We start from the raw sequence: 20,298 nt of genomic DNA on the forward strand, positions 1-20,298 counted from the left end.
CTCCAAAATTATGAGTTGAAGGCTGTTCTATTTACTACTAAGGATATTTTTTCTAAATGATGGATTTGATCTTTGAAGAGTGGCTACACTTTTTTGACAAAGGTCCATTATGAGTGAAACCAAGTTGTCTTGTGGTAGTAGAACTTTGACTCATTTGTTGTAAAACTACATTGCTTTTGAGTTGAGCAAGCTGCTACGCTTGTTGTGAGGTCACTGTGTAGCAACATATAATTATCAATGTTCTCATTTAAGGAAAATTTTCACTTTTTAGGCTCAAAGAAGGGTCTTCGGACAACTTAGACAAAAAGTAGGATCATTATTGAACAAGCAAAATCATATAGATAATTCAACATTGAAAATTTTGGCATGAAATTTGAGTTTTGATCGTCTAAAATAAAAAAAATTGTACAAGAAAAGCATGTTATCTCGAGCCATATGCACAAATATATATAGTAACATGTGATAAGGTACCTCTCAAGTTGAGGACCTTGTAGTTGAATCAAGATCAAAATTTTGAGAGTGGACATTGAGAAAAAATGATTGGTGATTGTGATATATGATGTGTGAGGGCTGTGAGTTATTGGAGGGGTTGAGATTGAATATTTCAAAAAAGAAGGGGGATTGTTTCATTTGGAAACCTTTCGTATGATGATCTGATGGTTAGTTTCTTGGATTTGAAGGTTAGTGTGTGCATTTCAAAGCTTTTATTGAAAGAAAATGTTTGAAACTTCTCCATGTTAGTTTCGGTGATACTTGGTATGGTGTCTATTTTTGTGGATGAGGAGGTAGAAACTTTGGATTATTGCTTTGCTATAAGGTGTGATACACACTAGTCTGGACAGACAAGGTGCACCTTCTAAAAAAGGTGTCGTGAGGCTTCACACCATTTGGATGACCTTATTTTATTATTTCACATTCATACTAATACCACAAAATAGTAATTGGACTATTGGAAAATGGGATTGGAATGTGTCGTATAGTGCATGAGATTAGACCTTCGTTGGTGTAAATCTATGCTTATTGAATTGAGTTGAGTGGCATCATGGACATGTTGGGAGAGTTTTTACTCATATGAACACGGTTTTGCATGCCTCATATTGTGACACATCAGCATATGCTTTTGTGTGTGGAAGTTGTCCAAATGGATGTAAAACCTACCTAAGGAAAGAAGACTATAAACTTTTTTGGTCATAGGAACTTGGGGGAAGCTACTATGGAGGCTGGCGGTGTGGGTGTGGTGAATGTTGTGGTTGTTTGTCTAGGGAGGGTTGGGGTGGTGGCTGTTTGTATTGGGTGGGGTGGGGGATAATGGATGACAATGGATTGTGCTCTTATCGATGATTGAGGGAGAGACTTGCAAGGTTTGGGAAAAGATGGGTTCGCTTCAACCTAGAACTTGTTCACCTTGACAAAAATCCTTCTCAATTCTTTGGAAGAAGGAAATAAATCCTCTTCGAATCTCTCAAAATATAGTTATATTTTGTTGAATGTATATTCAAGATACCGTCTCAATGGGAGATACTTCCTCCTTAGATGATAATGGGAGAGAGGGAGAGCGTAGAGGGGGTCAAACGCATGTGTCACGAGGAAGGGAAGGCTAAAACGTCAAAAACCAGCCAGGTGTTTGGGATGGTGTGAACAGACTGGAGAGTCGACAAGCGAAAATCGACTGCGAAAGACTTTGACTTTTGCTTCTTCGAGCTTTCGAAGGCCTTTTTTATGAGGACAATCGTCACTGAAAGAAGCTCTAGCTCCCTTCCCTCTCGTCGCACTAGCTCTCTCTCTCTCTCGGCCCTGCCCTTCCCGCACCTCTCATCACCTCCGCCACCCAACACCCTCCTTCCATCCCCGCACCCTCTTTTCACGATTGCTGCTCCCACTTTCCTCAACTCTTCTTTCTTCTTCTTCTTCTTCTTCGACTTCTTCTTCTTTTATGGGATAGGTAACAGATTCCATATCCTTGCTTGAAGTCCTTTGCTTTTTTTTCTGTGTTCTTCCGGCTCCAATCAACCGCTGGTGACTCTATGCAGAAATGCCCACTTCGCAAGATACGCATGCATCAAACTATGTGTGTTCTTGGGGTTCAAACTAAGCTCAAACTATATGAAAGCTCTACTACACATAGATCAAGCTGTGTGCGTTCTTGCGCTTCAAACTAAGTGCAAACAATATGAAAGCTCTATTCATAGATCAAGCCATAGCTTTTGATCACACACACACACTCTCTTATTTTTGTTGATGAAACAGGGGAACAGGCTAAACTTGAAAACTTATTTTTATGTGCTCCTTGCCTCTTGACTTATTCCCTGTCACCTTGTGCAGAATAACTTTTCAGTCTCAAACTGTCCCAGAAAATGGGTCACCTGCATGATGGGACACTTGATCAAGGCGATCAACAAACCAATGAACTGCACCTGAATCAAGATGATGTTCGTTATTATGCGATGAAGAAAGATGCCACTGACGTGAATGGCAGGGTGAATGAATTTTCTGTGGAGGAGCTGTTTGCATCGACAGAAGTACCCACATGGTGGCGGCAGATAACGGCCAGGGGGATGATCCTAAGCATTACACTTGGACTGTTATTTTCTGTCATCACTATGAAATTAAGCTTAACCACTGGAGTCATACCATCCCTCAACATCTCGGCAGGGCTGCTTGGATTCTTTTTCATGAAGACATTCACCACTCTTTTGTCCAAAGCAGGAATTGTGCACCAGCCATTTACCAGGCAAGAAAATACCGTCATCCAGACTTGTGTGGTTGCCTGCTATGGTCTCGCGTTTAGTGGTAAGTCTCCTCTTGTATAGCTCCTGTTGAGCCGGTCGTCAGTTTTGATTTCTCATGCTTGTATGATTCTGCTATTCTTGAGGTTTGCATTTTGGAAGGTTAAGTAAGAGGAAATGCTGCTGTTTTATCTTTTTCAAGATCAACTGTTGCTGCTGATATTTTCCCAGGGCTTTCTCCAGTTAGTTACGCACCTGTAAATGCCTCATGTGCGAGTCCTCAGTAGTTATGGTCTCACCGATGTTGGTGAAGTGTGGTAGATTGGTTAAGTTACATGCCAAGTTCCATGTCCAAGACATCATGCCCCTCCATTATTTTCAGGAGGATTTGGAAGCTACCTTATTGCAATGGATCAGAAGACATATGATGCAGTTCATACAAGAGGGAGCACTAATGACAATGCTGCAGCTGTCAAAAACCCTCACTTAGGATGGATAATTCCGTACATGTTTGCCGTTGGTTTTCTTGGTCTCTTTGCAGTGGTTCCTCTTCGCAAGGTAGACCATTTTATCTCAAGAATAGTAAACATTGAAAACACTTGGTTTTATTGTCATGCTGATGAGTTTGGTTCTTGTATGTACAGGCTATGGTAATCGATTACAAGCTCACATACCCAAGTGGTACTGCAACTGCAGTGCTTATCAACAGTTTCCACACCCCCCATGGAGTAAAGCAAGCCATGTAAAGACCTTATCTTTCAGCCGGGAGTTAAGGAAACTGAAATGGCATCTCCTATGTCACAGCCTAAACTAACATGACTCTCCTTGTCTTTGCAGGAAGCAGGTTATCTGCCTGGGAAAATACTTTTCGTTCAGTTTTCTTTTCAGCTTTTTCAAATGGTTTTACGGTGGGATCAATGACAGTTGTGGGTTTGATTGGTTCCCAACCTTGGGCTTGAAGGCTTATGCAAACAAGTAAGAAGTCTTATTTCATGGCTACATTTCTTGGACATACCAAAGTTATATCCAGAATTGCTAAGACCTTATCTGCAAATGTGTACAGGTTTTACTTTGATTTCAGCATGACATATGTGGGAGCTGGCATGATTTGTCCTCATTTGATTAATGTGTCGTTGCTACTGGGTGGCATCCTTTCTTGGGGTATAATGTGGCCGCTGATTGAGAAGAAAGCAGGTGACTGGTATCCAGCATCGGCAGTAGAGGGTTCAAAGCTTGAGGGTCTATATGGCTACAAGGTTCGATGTCTTGTGCATTTCATGAGCTTTTTGTTTAGCAGCATCTTTCAGCAGTAGCTCTTCTCTCATTATATCATTGACAACGATTGAAGTCAGCAAACCAGGATCTTTCGGCAACAGCTGATCTAATGCAGATACTGACCTCTTCCAGTTTTTCATTGCAATTGCTCTTATTTTGGGTGACGGTCTGTACAACTTTGTAAAGATCACCTCTGTCACACTCTGGTCGTTATATCAAAGACGGAATAGCATGCTTCCTGTGAAGAAGAGTGATGGTGAGTTGCCTCTAATGTATGTGCGGTGTTGGCTTTTGTTTGAAACAGCAGTTTTTCTTGAGTTCTCAAAATGAGCGGTTTGACAATGTCGATGTGCTGACACAGCCATGGAGGAGCTGTCACCTGATGAGCAGCGGAGGAATGAGTTGTTTATGAAGGATAGGATACCATTCAAGGTGGCTGCTGCGTGCTATGTAGGTCTTGCTGCTGTATCCACTGGTGTGATACCAAAAATCTTCCCGCAGATGAAGTGGTACTATGTCTTAATGAGCTATTGTGTGGCCCCAGTCCTCGGGTTTTGCAATGCATACAGTTGTGGCCTTACAGATTGGAATCTAGCATCAACTTGTGGGAAGTTGGGTCTATTTATCTTTAGTTCCTGGGCCGGGAAGGAGGGCGGAATTCTTGTGGGGCTTGTGTCCTGTGGGGTGATGATGATTGTGGTGGCTTGTTCAGCTGATTTGATGCAGGATTTCAAGACAGGGTACTTAACTCTGTCATCACCCAGGTCAGTGCTTGTGAAGTGTACAATTCATGGCAAATCTACGATACCCGGAGGTTCATACCGTTTCAGCTGTGTAGACTCATGTGTCTATTGCAACACTGATGCAGGTCTATGTTCCTAAGCCAAGTTTTGGGCACTGTGATGGGATGCGTTATTGCACCCTCGGTATTTTGGCTCTTCTGGAAGGCCTTTCCTATTGGTGATCGAAATGGTGAGTACCAGGCTCCATATGCTATAATTTATAGAGAAAGGGCTATAATTGGGGTGCAAGGGTTTGGTGCTCTTCCCAAGCACTGCTTGGATCTCTGCCATGCATTTTTCTGTCTGGCAATTCTCGTCAACTTTCTGAGGGACACAGCTCTGGCAAAATGGGCCAAGTACATTCCACTTCCCATGGCGATGGCCATACCGTTTTATATTGGTCCCTACTTTGCTATAGACATGTTTGTGGGCACAGTCATTGTGTTTGTATGGCAGAAGCTGAATCTAAAGAAAGCAGAGTTGCTGGTTCCGGCAGTTGCCTCAGGATTGATTTGCGGTGATGGTATTTGGACCTTCGTGTCTGCCGTGCTAGCTTTGGCGAAGAAACAGGCCCCAATTTGCATGCGGTTCTTACCCAGTAAAGTAGCTGCGAGCATGAGCCTCGGCAATTAAAGGCTTTAAACATTCTTTTCGATAGCACTCAATATCTTTGCACACTGTATAGATAATAAGCTTGTCAGGATGCTGAACTGCTGTCTATTGGCTGGCTATCATATGTATCAAACACCCATCAGCCCAAGTGTAAAATATGTGTACCTATTAAGATTTCCCGGAATGAGTGAAGGGTCAAGGGTTTCAAGCCCCTAACCCATTGCCTTTCCATTGATGTACATAAGGTTCTTTCTGTTTATCGTCCAATCCTTGTTATGGCTTACTGCTTTCAACTATTCTTTGGGCCGCTTACCAGCTTCTCAAAGCGCCAATTTTTGAAGATAGATTTACACCAATGTTTGAGGTAAAGAATCCGAAATACATACAATGACATGCATCTCTCATCTTAAAAGCTAAAATCTATGTCTATGAGACTAAAAATTAGATAGTATTCTATGTAAGAATACACCCGTGGTACAAATGTAAATAATAAATTTACTAAAGTAGGAAAAAAAGAGGAAAAGAGAAATGGTTGAAATGCTTTTTCCCTCAATGAGGTATCTCTCTTGAGAGGGAAGATGCATCTCTATGTGGTTAAGATGCCTTGGCACTTGTCTCTTATGGTGATATGATAGCTTTAATCTATTTATGATAAGGATGTTCGGTTCTTCTCCCTGGCAGATGTGGACATCTCACGTGATTATTCAAAGCTTCCACATCTGCCTTGATTATTCAAAGCTCTCACTATTACAATCTACTACACATTTGTAGGAAACACAATGCAAATATTGAAAAATTCAAAATGCAATAAATCTAATGGAAAAAAGATGAGAAACACAAAGGTGATGGCTAAGGATGATATAAATATTACACATCACTTGTACATGATTGTACTAACACGAGTGATACAAATTTGTGTGCTACAAATATGTAAGTGATTGTATAGAGAAAATATCATAACTCTCTTTAACAGCTTAAAGACAACCTTAAAGCACATATCCTCCCTTCCTAATTGTCCTAGCTTTGGCCACAACTTCATTAATAACTTTTACATAGACCAAATTAGTGATGGGCTATATACTTCTTTGTTAATAGTCACCCAGTTATGATCTGCTCATATGGATTTCACAGTGATTGCTTTGATGATATACCATATGGTTAATGACTTTTCATCCTTTTTTTTGGGGGGGGGGGCATCTTATAGAAGGTCTCTATATAATGTAGTTCAAAGGATACTTTAAAAATCCATTTTTAAAAATTTTAGATCACTTTATATAACCCTTTTGTAACGTATCTGCTCGTCCACCTGTGGGACACGTCTTAGCAGCCCATCGGGAAGAGAGTCTAGAAAGCGCCACTTGGCACTTGCAAGGAATGTCATAGGTTTTGTGATCTAGGTCTTCCTGAGTCTGCCTTGGGTGGAAGTATCTGGCCGTTCCCACTTAGGATCGACCTAAAGTCAGGGTTTCTTTCCTATCAGCAAAGTCTCTAGGAAGTGGCTAGCGTCGAGCTCCAGATGACCCACTTTGAGTAGGAACAACAGAATCAAAGCGGATTTATGCTACACTTGGTTCATGGAGAATGGGAAACGAGAGGGATGCGAAGCTCGACCTCTTTGCTGATAAGGCATAGTCCCATTCCACTCCCCTAAAACAGCATAAATCGGGGTTCTAACTCTACTGACTCTAGGGACTTCGCAGTATCGTTTTCACGACTTTTGAGAAAAGTTCCCAGCTAACCGGGACCACCCTTCTATAGGACGGACCCAACTCACGTCCACTGCACTTTCCTTGGTTTGCTTAGTTATCTAATTACCTACCACATTATGTTTGACATGCAAAAGCAACTTCCTTAATTAACCAATTTAAACATAGGTTCCTTCACGTAACTTAAGCACTGACACAAAAACAATATCAAGCAAGTTCCTTTTTCAAATATCTGATCTTTATTTATCATAGTCCCGGAATACATCAAGTATCATGCCCGAAGGCTATCCCAGCAATCAACAGGATTGCTGCTCCAAGTTCCGTCCGTAGACTAGTACACGGGCCTTGAGATCCCATCTCGAGTCACGTCGGCCTCTTGTGCAGGATCCGGAGGCAAGGAATTTACAGCCAGAGCCTCCCCTGGCACCCAAATGTCCTCCCACTCTAAGCAACACCCACGGAGAGACCTCTCGCGGCGGGTTTGGTCCATATACCCGCGCGGCTAACAACCCCCTTGGATAGGGCCAGGCAGACAGTCGGAGGTAACTGAACATGCCTCTCCCTCCAGGCTTTTAACCTGAAGCATTAAGTGCTTTTCCTTGAATTAGTTCCTTGAGCAAAGAAGTTCAAACACAATGTACCTAAGTGTACCATCAAGATCAATTCAGAGGTCGTTTGTATGACCAACTACTAAGGTGTGATTCCTTCTTTCCAAATACTCTCAGCATTCGATCCTGGATCGTTCGCAACTTGGCGAGATTCGAGGGCCTTGGCAAGCTAGGTTGCTTGTTTTCCCCTTTTCCTTTGGGTTAGGGTTTGTACCCTACCGACCCTAATTATCCTTACCTTAGATCTCCTTGTAAAATAGATCATGGACAACCCCGTCGTCCTCGGTTGGTCAACTTGCTGGATATCTCCTAAATTCCTTGTAGTACCTACGTATCTTTATCTTTGATCTTAATTGATCAAGATTGTCTATCCCCTTGACCATGTTAGGTCAAGATGGTTCAATTTAGAATAGTTCCTACTTCGTCTTAAGTATAATCTTCTTAAGCCCTCTTAATAATACTCACAGACACTTAAGCTTTTACCTATCCCTCTTGAAGTCACCAAGGACTTTGACATGGGTTCCATGGATCTCAGTCCCATTTGGTAAGTTACAAACAATGTTGAATTTTCCCACGAATTTAATGCACGCAACTTAATGTCATGCCTTCATTTCAATGCTTACAGTTGTGATATAATCCATGCGTTATTTTATGCCACACATGCGAAGGTAATTTCTATGCATGCAATCTTAACATTATCCTCTAGGTAATTATTTACACGATCTATAACCTTCTTGAGTGATCGAACTTTATGTGATCATTGTATGAGTCTAGCTGCACTTTAATCTTTTCTGCAGATTATTACATGTACCTTAGAATCCTTCTTGCGATATGGAGATGCACTTTGTTTCTTTCAATGTCCTCTGAAATGCATCTTAAGCAAGAACTCGTGCAAGGAACAATGCACTTAATACAAGAATTCTTGCAAGACATTTTTTGTCATTTACGATGCAACTATCTAATCAATTTCACCTATTATGATGTCATCTTACAACGGAAATTATCTTGCTCGTTACATACATCACAACTAAGTTCATACCTAGGAAATTGTCAAACACGTAATTAATGTGATGCATGTGAATATGATTTTTCACCGTGATGATTACAACCTATGATTTAATAATAGAGCAACCTAGGTTTGGAGTGATGCCGTGATTCCAGTGGTCTTTATGCCTGATGAACTGTTCGCGGTTGTGGTGCCACCTTGTTTCGAACCTCCATCTACACTTGCAGGGTTTCTGGCCATCTTTGTGGAACTACGCTTTGGGGCCATACTCAAAGACGCATGTACGAGTGATAGAGTTCTCGCACTCTCCTATGCAAAATTCTCGCTGCCTCTCCTTGAGTGGAGAAAAGATAATGAAGGGGAGTGTATTTCAAAAATTCTTCTTCTTCTTCTTCTCTTCTTCTCCTCTCTCTCTCTCTCTTCTTCTTCTTCTTCTTCTTCTTCTTCTTCTCCTTCCCTCTCTCCCTCTTCTTCTTCTCTTCTTCTCTTTCTCTCTCTCCCTCTTCTTCTTCTTCTTCTTCTTCTTCTTCTCCTCTTCTTCTTCTTTTCTTCTTCTTCTTCTTCTTCTTCTTTTTCTTCTTCTTCGCTTCTTCTTCTCTTCTTCTTCTTCTTCTTCTTCTTCTTCTTCCTCTCTCTCTCTCTCTCTCTCTCTCTCTCTCTCTCTCTCCTCATCATAATGATGATGGGGAGGAAGGGGGAGTTTCTGATCATGGTCGGGGGGAAGGGGGGGTGCACTGCGTTTCGGGCGACGAGGGAGGGAAGGGCTGCTGTAGGTGACTGTTAACGGTATTTTGAGAAGGCTGCAGAAAGCGCAAGTGCTGGATACTATTTGTTGGTGGATTACTATTTTGTGGAGCTTCATTGTATTACTTTGGGCACTTGTGTATTACTTTTTACTCATGGACATCATCAGACTATCATGGTTGTATTATTTTGTGAGAGCCGGGCTCACTCCCGTGCACATTGTATTTATCACCCGTAGTTGTATTTGTCGCACCTGCATGTGTTGCGTGGGTTGTGCACATGTAATTGTGATTAGAATAGTGTAGGCTTGGTCTATTTAGGCTAAGGTTCAAGCATGTTTCAAGGATTGACTGGCCTAAAGCCCACTATGTGGGTAGGATGCCCAAAGAGGGTGCAAACCCTAATTCACAGTTGTGGAAACCCTAAACGCAAAAGGGGCGCAAACCCTAACCCGAACCCTAAACGCAAAAGGGGCGCAAACCCTAACCCTAATTCTATGTCTATATAAGGGTGTGAGGTCTCAGTTGTATTTACCCCCTTTGGCACATTCATGCTGCGGAAGCTCTGTTAGTGCAACCATTCAATCTTTCTATTCTATCATCTTGCTTACATTGTGTTGAGAGTGTCTGAGAGGGAGAGAGTGAGAGGTGTGTTGAGCGAGGAACTGAGGGAAGGTGAAGCTCTTCGTCGTCTTCTTGCTTTTCTCGTCGTCTCTACTAGCTCTTCGACTCGTTGGTGTGCTTGGTGGTGGATGCGAAGGAGCGACAGCATCGGATCGTGTTGATCGTGGTCGTGGAACTATCTTCGAGCCTTTGAAAGGTAAGTTAGGTGAGTTCACTACAACTCGAGCTAGTCTTGTGTTCTTGCTTCCTTGGGTTGGAGAGCAGAATGCTTGGTTAGTTAGAGCGGAGCGTGAGAGACAAGGTGAGAGATTGTCGCCAACGTGAGTTGCAGCTTCTGAAAGAATAGAAGTCCGTCCAAAGTCCCGACTGTTGGTGCGTTTGCCTCAACATTTTGGTTCCGTTGCCGGGACCTAGGATGGTGCAACCGCCGAGGTTCTCACACTCCCACCGTGTAGTGGAATAGGAGGCTTGTGCATGGGCGTGGATAGGATCGATGTGGTTCCGATCGTCCGCATTTGTGGCTAGCTTCCGAAACCCATGCGGCTAGGTTAGGAAGGGCCAAATCGGAAGGAACCGGTTTGTTGGATTGAGATTGGAATAGGGTAGAATAGAAGAAAACACAAACCATAAACTCAAAAACACAAAAACACAAGAAAACTCAAAACTCAAAACTCAAAACTCAAAGCGCTCTTCTTGTTGTTGGACATCTTGTGTGGGAACGTTGGGAGATGAGGGTTCATCGTTCTTGCTTTTGGTTACATACATGTTTATGGTTGAGATCTAACCAAATATACTGCTTGCCTTTGTACTCGTCTTCTAAAGTTCTTGGCTTGTGAGGTAGAGGAAGGAGAAAGCAAAGAAGGCCAAGAAGAAGTAGATAGAAGATGGTTGGGAAGAAGAAGAGATAGATGAAAAAAAGGGTGAAATAGAGAAAAAGGAAGGGCAAGAGGTAGTGAGGAAGAGAGCTAGAAGAAGAAGAGTAAGAAGAAGAGAAGAAGAATACAAGAAGAAGAAGAAGAAGAAGAAGAAGAAGAAGATGCAAGGATTGAGATAGAAGAACGATAGAAGAAGAAGAAGAAGAGGAGGATAGAAAAACAAGAGAAGAAGAAAGCAAGAAGGAGTGAGGAAGAAGAATAAGAGAAGTGGAAGAAAGAGGGGAAGAAGGTGAATAAGAAGAATAAGAAGAAGGGGATAGAAGAAGATAAGAGTACGAAGACGAGGAAGCGTAGGAGAATATGAGAAGTTGAGGAAGAAGACTAGGAGAGAAGGGAAGTGGAAGCAGTTGAGAAGGAGAAGCGGATTAACGAGAATAAGTAGGGAAGTTGGCCAGAGGGGTCGGTAGGGGAATAGGAAAGAGATATATATATATATTTTTTTTCTTTTTTTTTCTCACCCTTACTCTAACACATCAACTCGCACCACCTCACTTACTCGCACCACCATCCTTGAACCGCCTAGGGTTTGCACAATCTTACAACTCGCACCACCTCATTTGCACTAGGTCATACTCATTCGCACCACCTAGGTCATACTCATTCGCACCACCTCATTCGCACCACCTAGGTCATACTCATTCACACCACCTAGGTCATACTCATTCGCACCACCTCATTCGCACCACCTAGGTCACACTCATTCGCACCACCTCATTCGCACCACCTCATTCTAGGTCATACTCATTCGCTAGGTCATTCGCACCACCTCATTCGTATTCGTACCACCTCATTCGCACCACCTAGCTCACACTCATTCGCACCACCTCATTCGCACCACCTAGGTCACACTCATTCGCACCACCTCATTCTAGGTCATACTCATTCGCTAGGTCATTCGCACCACCTCATTCGCATTCACACCACCTCATTCGCACCACCTAGGTCATACTCATTCACACCACCTCATTCGCATTCGCACCACCTAGGTCATACTCATTCGCTAGGTCATACTCATTCGCACCACCTCATTAGCACCACCTAGGTCACACTCATTCGCACCACCTAGGTCATTCACATTTGCACCACCTCATTCACATTCGCACCACCTAGGTCATACTCATTCGCAACACCTCATTCGCATTCGCACCACCTCATTCGCACCACCTAGGTCACACTCATTTGCACCACCTCATTCGTACCACCTAGGTCACACTCATTCGCACCACCTCATTCGCATTCGCACCACCTCATTCGCACCACCTAGGTCACACTCATTCGCACCACCTCATTCGCATTCGCACCACCTAAGTCATACTCATTTGCACCACCTCATTCGCACCACCTAGGTCACACTCATTCGCACCACCTCATACTCATTCGCACCACCTAGGTCACACTCATTCGCACCCACCTAGGTCACACTCATTTGCACCACCTCATTCGCACCACCTAGGTCACACTCATTCGCACCACCTCATTCGCACCACCTAGGTCACACTCATTCGCACCCACCTAGCACCTTATTCACTCATACTCCTCTCTCACTAATCCCCCACTTACTTCTCCACACTCATCTCTCACTCATACTCCTCTCTCACTAATCTCCCACTTACTTCTCCACACTCATCTCTCACTCATCCCTACTCACTCATCCTCTCTTAACTCTCACTGACATTCCCACCCATAGTCTCTTAACCTATGCCTTAAGCGTCACTCCTACTTGTTTTACTCACATTCTAAATTTGAACCTCTTGCTTTAAGTATTGGTATCAAGTGCCGTCCTTACTTGCCATATTGTCATCATGACCTGGTTGTGATACTTGGCGGAATTGCTTGTCCCCATGCACATTGTATTTGAAAGGAAGAAAGCTTGATTTCATACTTCGTGTGTTTTTCTTTAAAAATGAAAATGATGAAGAGAATGTGTGTATTTAACCAATATTGAGAGAACCCTTCATGTACTTTTCACTCCCACTCAGCGACTCAACAAAACAACCACTTCGGACGTTCTGAAACATTTGAACCATCATTCACTGAGGACCATTGCTAAGACCTAGGTTAACCTCTCATTGATTTAGTTGTATGCGCTTGCGAAACGGTAAGGTGATCCTCTCTCCTCCTAGGGAGCGGAGCCCTAGCCCCGAGACTCTTACTGTCCCAACAACCTTCACAATGGATGAAGCAACATTTTTAGACTCTCTTCCACAAGATGTCCGAGAGTCCTTGGATAGCTACCAAATAGCTGCACGCTTTGATCGTGCTCGACTCTCCCCAGCAGACCTTGAGGAAAAACTCATGATCCTCAAAGACCAAGGAACTAGTACTTTTAGCAAGATCCTCGAACACACCATGGACACAAAGCAAGAACTTTTGAACATGAAAACCGAACTGGATGGGATCAAGCACATGTTGCTGAATGCTGGAACATCAGGATCATCCACTAATACTTTAACGGACCTCGTCCAACGCAGGCTCTTTGATCATACCGACTTGCTCACTGTGGGAGCTCATATGGCTCAAACACTGCTTACTGGGATGGGTAATACACCTGCCCAACAAGACCAAGCCAAAGTTCCCCTAGTGGCCAAGTAAATTGATAAATATCGTGCTGGCGACGACCCATACAGCTTCATAGAGCAATTTGAGCAAGTTTGCGAGGCCAATAACCTTATAGGCGATGCCAAGCAGGCTCAAGCCTTTGGGCTTTGCATGGGCGAGAAGGGTCGTACTTGGTTTATTGGCCTCGATCCAGTTGAGAAGGCTTCCTTCGCCGCTCTTAAGACTCTCTTCATAAAGCGATTTGCCGAGGCAGGCTACGGGGACAATTTAATTGTCCGACTCATGAATATTGAACAACACGACGAAGAGAGCATGAAAGACTATGTGTCTCGATTAAAAGGCCTCTACAAGAGAATCCCACTAGCTGAAAAACCAGCTGCTAAAGCAGTCACGAAGGCTTTCATCAAGGGTATCCGTGATGAAAAGATCTATGAGGCACTGGCTAGCAATTCCATGCTAGATCGAGCAAATCTCAATGGAGTCTTAGATGAAGCAATCCACATAGAAGACCTACACAAGGAGAGAACTCGCGACAAGAAAGGAAAAAGCCTAGAATCTGAATCCCAATCTAGTAGAGGCAAACTTGAGATAGGAAACACCCAGACTCAGCATCTCATGGCTGATGTGATGAAACAACAGCAAGAGCTCTTAAAAATGATCGACTCATTCAGGTAGCCTCGACCATACCGACAAAACGTGTAGTGCATACATTGCGGCGGTGATCACTTGCCATCCGAATGCTCTCGACAGAGTAGGACCTGCACAAATTGTGGGCGGTTTGGTCACGAAGCTTCTACTTGTAGAGCACCTAGGCGGCTTCCCTATGCTGCACCCTACGCAAATCGTGGGTTTCCATACCCCAGACCTCAGCAGATGGCTCTTCCTGCTCCTCCTGACCATAGACCTGTAGCTCCTCGAGCTGACATTAACCCATCCGGCATCCCACAGCCTCCGGGCCCTATCATAACTCACCCACCTAGTGATCCCCCTTCTGGTCTAAAACCTCTGCTCATTTGCCGCTCTCTTAGTGGCATGGCTGCGGACTTGGCCACGAAGGACAACTCCTCCGACGCTAGTTGGTTACTCCAATTCGATTCTATATTTACCACCTTTGCGAAATTGTTTGCTATGATTGACCTCGGCCTTGCCGACAATGAGGCACTTGAACTTGCTACTCGATGGAATCCCACGTGGGAGGAGCATGAACATCTCTTCCGTAAAAGTCTCTTGGTGTAGACTGAGTACGTCAAGACTCTTCCTCAGAAGCGTATCCAGTCCTCCCGATTAATCTCTTCTTATGCTCTAGTGACCAAATGTGTTGATTCCGCCGAGCTTGCAGCTCTTACCACCAAACAAACCACTTCTAGTCTTTTCTTACGCCTCTGGTATAACCATCGGCTTGAGATTGCTCAGGCTGGCAGTCGTCTGATGACCAGTGCCGAGCAACGGCGCGCCATTAGTAACCTTCGGTCTGATCCTACATATCATTCTCCTGTTTCACTCCATGCCATCATTTTGGCTCGTGACCTAGAAGTGCCTTCCAATTTGCAACACCATCCCCTGTTTAATAAAATTCTAACGGCGGACGAACTACATGTGGCTAGTCGCTTTGCTGGTCCATGTCTCCTCCCAGATGTTACCACTTATTTGTGTGGTTTGGCTATGCGCCCATTTGACCTTGATACATTTGCGGAATTGGAGTATAACCCCAACTTTTACGCTTGGTGGATGTCCATCCTTCCTTCATTTTCTCCGTCCACCTAGTTGTCTTTCCATTTTCTTTGTCCATACTTCATCTTCTTTTTCTTTTTCCTTTTTGTGTTGCCCTGTCATCTTTTCCGTCCTTTGTCGCTTACCCTTGCAAGCTAGGAAGCTTGCTAGGTCTTTTTGTTGCAGGAGGGCAATTGGCAATCCATTTTGGCATTATTTTTATAAAAAGGCAAAGGTATAGTTTGACTTTTATATTTTGTGTGATGGTTAGCTAGAAATTTCTCAAGATGTGGTCTTATCTTTTGATTAAGCAGATGACAGGTTCACAGTTTGAAATGTCTACAATGTCGACATTGGTGGCTGTCAAGGATCATCATTATGAGGATAGGGGATTCACTATGGAGCAATGCAAGGAGTTTGGTCTAGAGACCAGCATATGGAGTTTTGGGGCCTTGAAGTTTTGTCAACTTACCAACTTGGAGAATATTGTCAACAGGTATCCTAAAATTGGGGAGTTGGTGGCTAAATGTGGGCTAACCGACTATATTAGAGCAACCAATGGGCCTATTCACTTTGCCAATTGCTACAACTTTGTTCAAAACTACGATCCTAAGACTAAAACAAGTAGGATGAGCTACTGGTATGAAAAAGAGCAAAAAGTTGGGGAGGTAGCACTTACTTCTAAGCTGATAGAACAAGCCTTAGGTGTTTGTCAAGGGTCAAGAGGGCATGGTAAAGCTAGTAAAACTCATCTAGTGGATCAAAGGTGGAAGGGTAAGCCTAATGTTACTACTGGTGGTCTATTGTTCTCTGCCATTGAGGAGTTGGATCTTAGAGCCACTGCACAGGTGTTTCACCATTTGCTTACCTACAACAAAACCAGCACTCGTGCAGGGAGAATACCCAAGGGCTTCATGGAAGATATCTTATCAGACAGGATACTTGATGAGGATTTAAATAAGTTTTGGATGGATCAGATTTGTGAATCCCTTGCCAAGGCACATGAGACTCTTCCTAAAACTCCTGAAGGGAGACTCACCACTACTGAGGCCAAGATATGCATGATAAATTACGGTGGTGCACTCAGTAAGGTCATCACCACAGCCTTGGGACTCTCCGAGCCCTTTCAGGTGACACCCGCAGTTGCTGAGATGGGTCAACTGAAGGACAAACGACCAAGGGAGGAACAAGAGCCAAGTGTTGAGAGTTCACTAAAGAAGATGGGTCAAAAAAAGAGTAAGAAAGGAAAATTTAAGACAGAGCACCATGTAGAGATCGAGGAGTCGCTAGAGAATGCACAACACTTGGGGGAAGCTCTCCACAAGGAAAAGGAGAATCAAGCCACAACCATATAGGAATCATCCATTAAGGACATGAGAGGGAAGGAAGCCTCTGCTCCACAGGAAGTTGAAGAAGATGTTGCTAGGAAACTTGGAGATTCTGACAAAGGAAAGGGAAAGACTCAAGGAAAACAATCGGTGATTGGTCCAGGAGATTTTCAGATGCTCATGACCACTTTACAAACCATGCAAGCCCAGATAAACATGTTGGAACATAGTAGACAGAATGAAGAAATTACAGTCACTTCTAGTGTAGAGAAGCTGTGACCGGATGAGACTACCACTAGTTCAAAAGTTTGCACAAGAAGAACATCAGCGAATTTGGATGGTCTTACCACATTAGAGCTCTTATGTGAAGAGTTGAAACAGGACAAGGATCAAGCAATTCTGGAAAAATTGGAATTACAAAAGAAGTATGAGGCAGAGAGATCATCTCATCAAGAATTTTTGAAACACTCAGCCCAGCAGTTACACGACTTACAGACTCAGATTGTGGAGAACAATAAGGAGATGGAGGGGCTAAGGGAACAGTTGCAAGAAGTTGAGGTCCTGAGGAAAAGGGAAGAAATTCTCTATGCTCAGGTTGCAGATCTTGTGGTTCAGTTAAAGGAGGAAAAGGCAAGGACATCAACTCTCACCAGAGAGTTGTCCGAAGCACATCGGACTCAAACGCAGAGGAAGATAGCCTTTACATGGTTGCAAGATACAATTGCAATGAGTCTGACTACTGCTGTCAATCAAGTTGAGGAAAAAGCTGACAGAGCTTACGAGGAGATGTTACAACAGCTACTCACAGGCTTAGCTCATTCCCTTCACAAGGAACGCCAGTTTAAGCTTCATGCAACTGCCTATCAACATGCACTATCATTACAGCAAGGGCTTTATCATCAGGCCATTTGCACTTTATCATCCAAAAGCACCGATGATGTGGAGGAACTCAAAGCTCAGTTGGGAATTGCTACCGGTGCCTTAGCCGCTTTTGACCAGGGTAAGGAGCTCATGTTGTTGACCTCAGACCCAACTAGCAGCCAGATGATTGATCATTTGCATGACATGGGCTATAATGATCAAGAATTGAGGGATGTAGGAATGATGCAGCCAACATCTACTAAGCCATGTGACTTACAATATGAGACACTTGTTGAAGACCCTATTGCAGTCGATCCTTTTGAAGATATGGTTCCTTCTGAGGATTATATGGATCCTCAAGATTTTGCTGAGCAAGAAGATGGAGCTACTGAGGAAATACAGGTACCCCCAACAGTGTCGGACAAGGAACTTGAGGTCCAAGAGCGCTTTGAAAGGATGGTTCACGTTCTTAGGGCTACCCCTCAGGATGTGCCAGAGTATTCCATTGACATGCAAGGCATCGAGGCACAGAGAGAGGATCTAGATGAGCCCATTAAGACCTATCATGAGAAGCAGACGAGGGAGGAGACCATCATTTTTGATTTCAATGTCTATGGAGATGCCAAATTCAGAACACCCTTACCAGTCAGTACAGTGCAAAAGCTTATTAAAGTGGGAGAGAAGATTGCTAAGAAGTGGTTGAAGAAACAGGATAGGTCGGCTTTGAAAGGAGCTTGTAAGATTCCCAAGGAGAAGAACAAGAGGGAGTATCTCACCGAGAAGCCATGAGAGGTATGGAAGCTTCAACCAGAATGGCGATATCCTATCCTTGAAGCGGATGAAATGGCCCATTCCGCCTTTTGCTACTCAAATCGGAAGACAGATGTACTCCTTTGCCCCTATCCGAGAAGGTATGGCAGAAACTATGATGCTGAGAAGCATGGCAGGCATAACTTTTCCAAAATTCCCAATATCAATGCTCCGCATGAGAGTGATATCTATCACTTCCAGTTGCATGATCTGCTACCCTCTTTTGACAGTTTCCTTAAACTCTACTCAAATTGCCCCGATCCTGCCTTCATAGTCACTTGCAATTATCTCCGCCTCATAGTCAAGCTCTTACAGCAGCCACCAACTCCCTATGAGGATGGCCTGCCACCCTTATTCTTCGACATCAACACAGGGATTGACCGCATTGCCATGGCAAGACTTCTTCTTCGAGCTGTATTATTCCCCTCTTACTGCGTAGCCTTGCTTGAGGATATGGTGGATAGCAGATTTGCTCGGTGTACCCATCCTTTTTATCCAGAATCACCCATTTATCTCCGAACCTTTCTTAAGCCATATCTTTTGAGCAAAGGGTGTCTTTCACTTACCTTGCAGCCACTTCTTGAGGAGTGACTCCCTTGTGCATTACATGATGGAAAAAAAAAAAGAGAAAGCAAAAAAGAAAAAAAGAAAAAAAAATATATATATATATATATATATATATATATATATATATATATATATATATATATATATATGCATCACATGCACTGCACTGCACCTAGGGGTCCTCAAGTTGGATGCATCCAGTGGCTTTGGCGGCTGGCTCCATCTCTAACCCCCTAGCCCTTTTTCCATTTCCCGACACATTTGCTTAGGGCACATCAAGGTCAGGATATACCTAGGGAGTCTCGGCTCGCCTAGGTTAGACCTGTCACCCTGAGTCACGTGCACTTTTCATTTCTATTTCATTTATCTCAGTAACACCACATCACCTCAGGTCACCTACCACATGTGGTTGATCCAGTGGAGAACCATGCGCTTCAAGAATTCCTTTATCTATCCCACTTAGGTGTCTCCCTTGCATCTTCAACAACAACCTTTTTTTTTTCTCTCAGTACCTACCATTCTTTCTGTCTTCATCAGATCAAGCTCCCTTGCTTCCTCATCATCGAGCATCATCATCAACAGAAGCACCCATGGAGAAGTCTTCTACCTATGTATTAAACTATGTATGCACGTGCACACACTATAGTATTTGCACCATAACCTATTCACGGTTTTGGGTCCTCAAGTGTGGGACAACACTTCAGGCTTGCCTGGAGTTCGACCCATCTCCCAAACCAACATTAGCATATGTCCTGTGCATGATCAGAAGACTAGCACTTTTCCCCTAGGGAGTGACTGCACGTGAGGTTTTACTTTGCAAGTATTCGAGTTGTGGAGAATCATGCGTATCACTTCTACATCAACATTGCATCTCCCATCTTCTACAACCTCTATTCCATTTTCCAATGACCATTCAAGTTCTATTCATCAGAAGGATCAATAGTCAAGTGTATCTTCAGCATAGCCAACTTTTACAGGATTTGTCACCAGCAACACCATCAGTCTCACCATCTACCACAATTTGAGCAACATCATTTGTACCACCCGCAGCAGGCAACATCCTCATCTTCAACAACCACCGTTCTTCATCAGCCACATCCATTTCTTCTCCATCAGGACTACTACTTGATCAGGACTGTTCCCAGCATTCCGCGTCTTCGGTGCAAGCTACAGCATGCTACCTACGACGTGAGTGCCATGGGACTGGCACTCGTCTAGGGGGGAAATAATGTTAACGGTATTTTGAGAAGGCTGCAGAAAGCACAAGTGCTGGATACTATTTGTTGGTGGATTACTATTTTGTGGAGCTTCATTGTATTACTTTGGGCACTTGTGTATTACTTTTTACTCATGGACATCATCAAGCTATCATGGTTGTATTATTTTGTGAGAGCCGGGCTCACTCCCATGCACATTGTATTTATCACCCGTAGTTGTATTTGTCAC

General features: G+C 43.6%; 1 protein-coding gene across 5 annotated transcripts; it reads left to right on the forward strand.

Annotated features, from left to right (window-relative positions):
* The first annotated feature begins 1,752 nt into the window (after positions 1-1,752).
* Positions 1,753-5,756, forward strand: LOC148035285 (putative metal-nicotianamine transporter YSL12). Of its 5 annotated transcripts, none has more exons than XM_087680284.1 (9): positions 1,753-2,135; positions 2,323-2,790; positions 3,109-3,284; positions 3,371-3,468; positions 3,564-3,701; positions 3,790-3,982; positions 4,134-4,257; positions 4,363-4,765; positions 4,870-5,755. In XM_087680284.1, exons 2-9 carry the CDS (start codon positions 2,355-2,357, stop codon positions 5,414-5,416), a joined length of 2,115 nt encoding a protein of 704 aa, XP_087536410.1. In that variant the 5' UTR covers positions 1,753-2,135; positions 2,323-2,354; the 3' UTR covers positions 5,417-5,755. The 5 variants fall into 5 exon arrangements, with proteins under 5 accessions (XP_087536410.1, XP_087536411.1, XP_087536412.1 ...); XM_087680285.1 differs by having other exon boundaries at positions 1,753-2,068; XM_087680286.1 differs by having other exon boundaries at positions 1,753-1,942.
* The last annotated feature ends 14,542 nt before the right edge of the window (positions 5,757-20,298 follow it).

The sequence above is a fragment of the Lygodium microphyllum genome, chromosome 6 (assembly GCF_053477565.2).
Source record: "Lygodium microphyllum isolate KBCC chromosome 6, Lygodium_microphyllum_v1.1.10, whole genome shotgun sequence".
NCBI classification, from domain to species: Eukaryota; Viridiplantae; Streptophyta; class Polypodiopsida; order Schizaeales; family Lygodiaceae; genus Lygodium; species Lygodium microphyllum.

Excerpts from the sequence above, each read along its gene's own strand:
- LOC148035285 (XM_087680284.1), top strand. The coding sequence starts at position 2,355 with ATGGGTCACCTGCATGATGGGACACTTGATCAAGGCGATCAACAAACC. Across the intron at positions 3,285-3,370 it reads CAGTGGTTCCTCTTCGCAAG|GCTATGGTAATCGATTACAA; the intron begins GTAGACCATTTT and ends TTGTATGTACAG. Across the intron at positions 3,469-3,563 it reads CATGGAGTAAAGCAAGCCAT|GAAGCAGGTTATCTGCCTGG; the intron begins GTAAAGACCTTA and ends TTGTCTTTGCAG.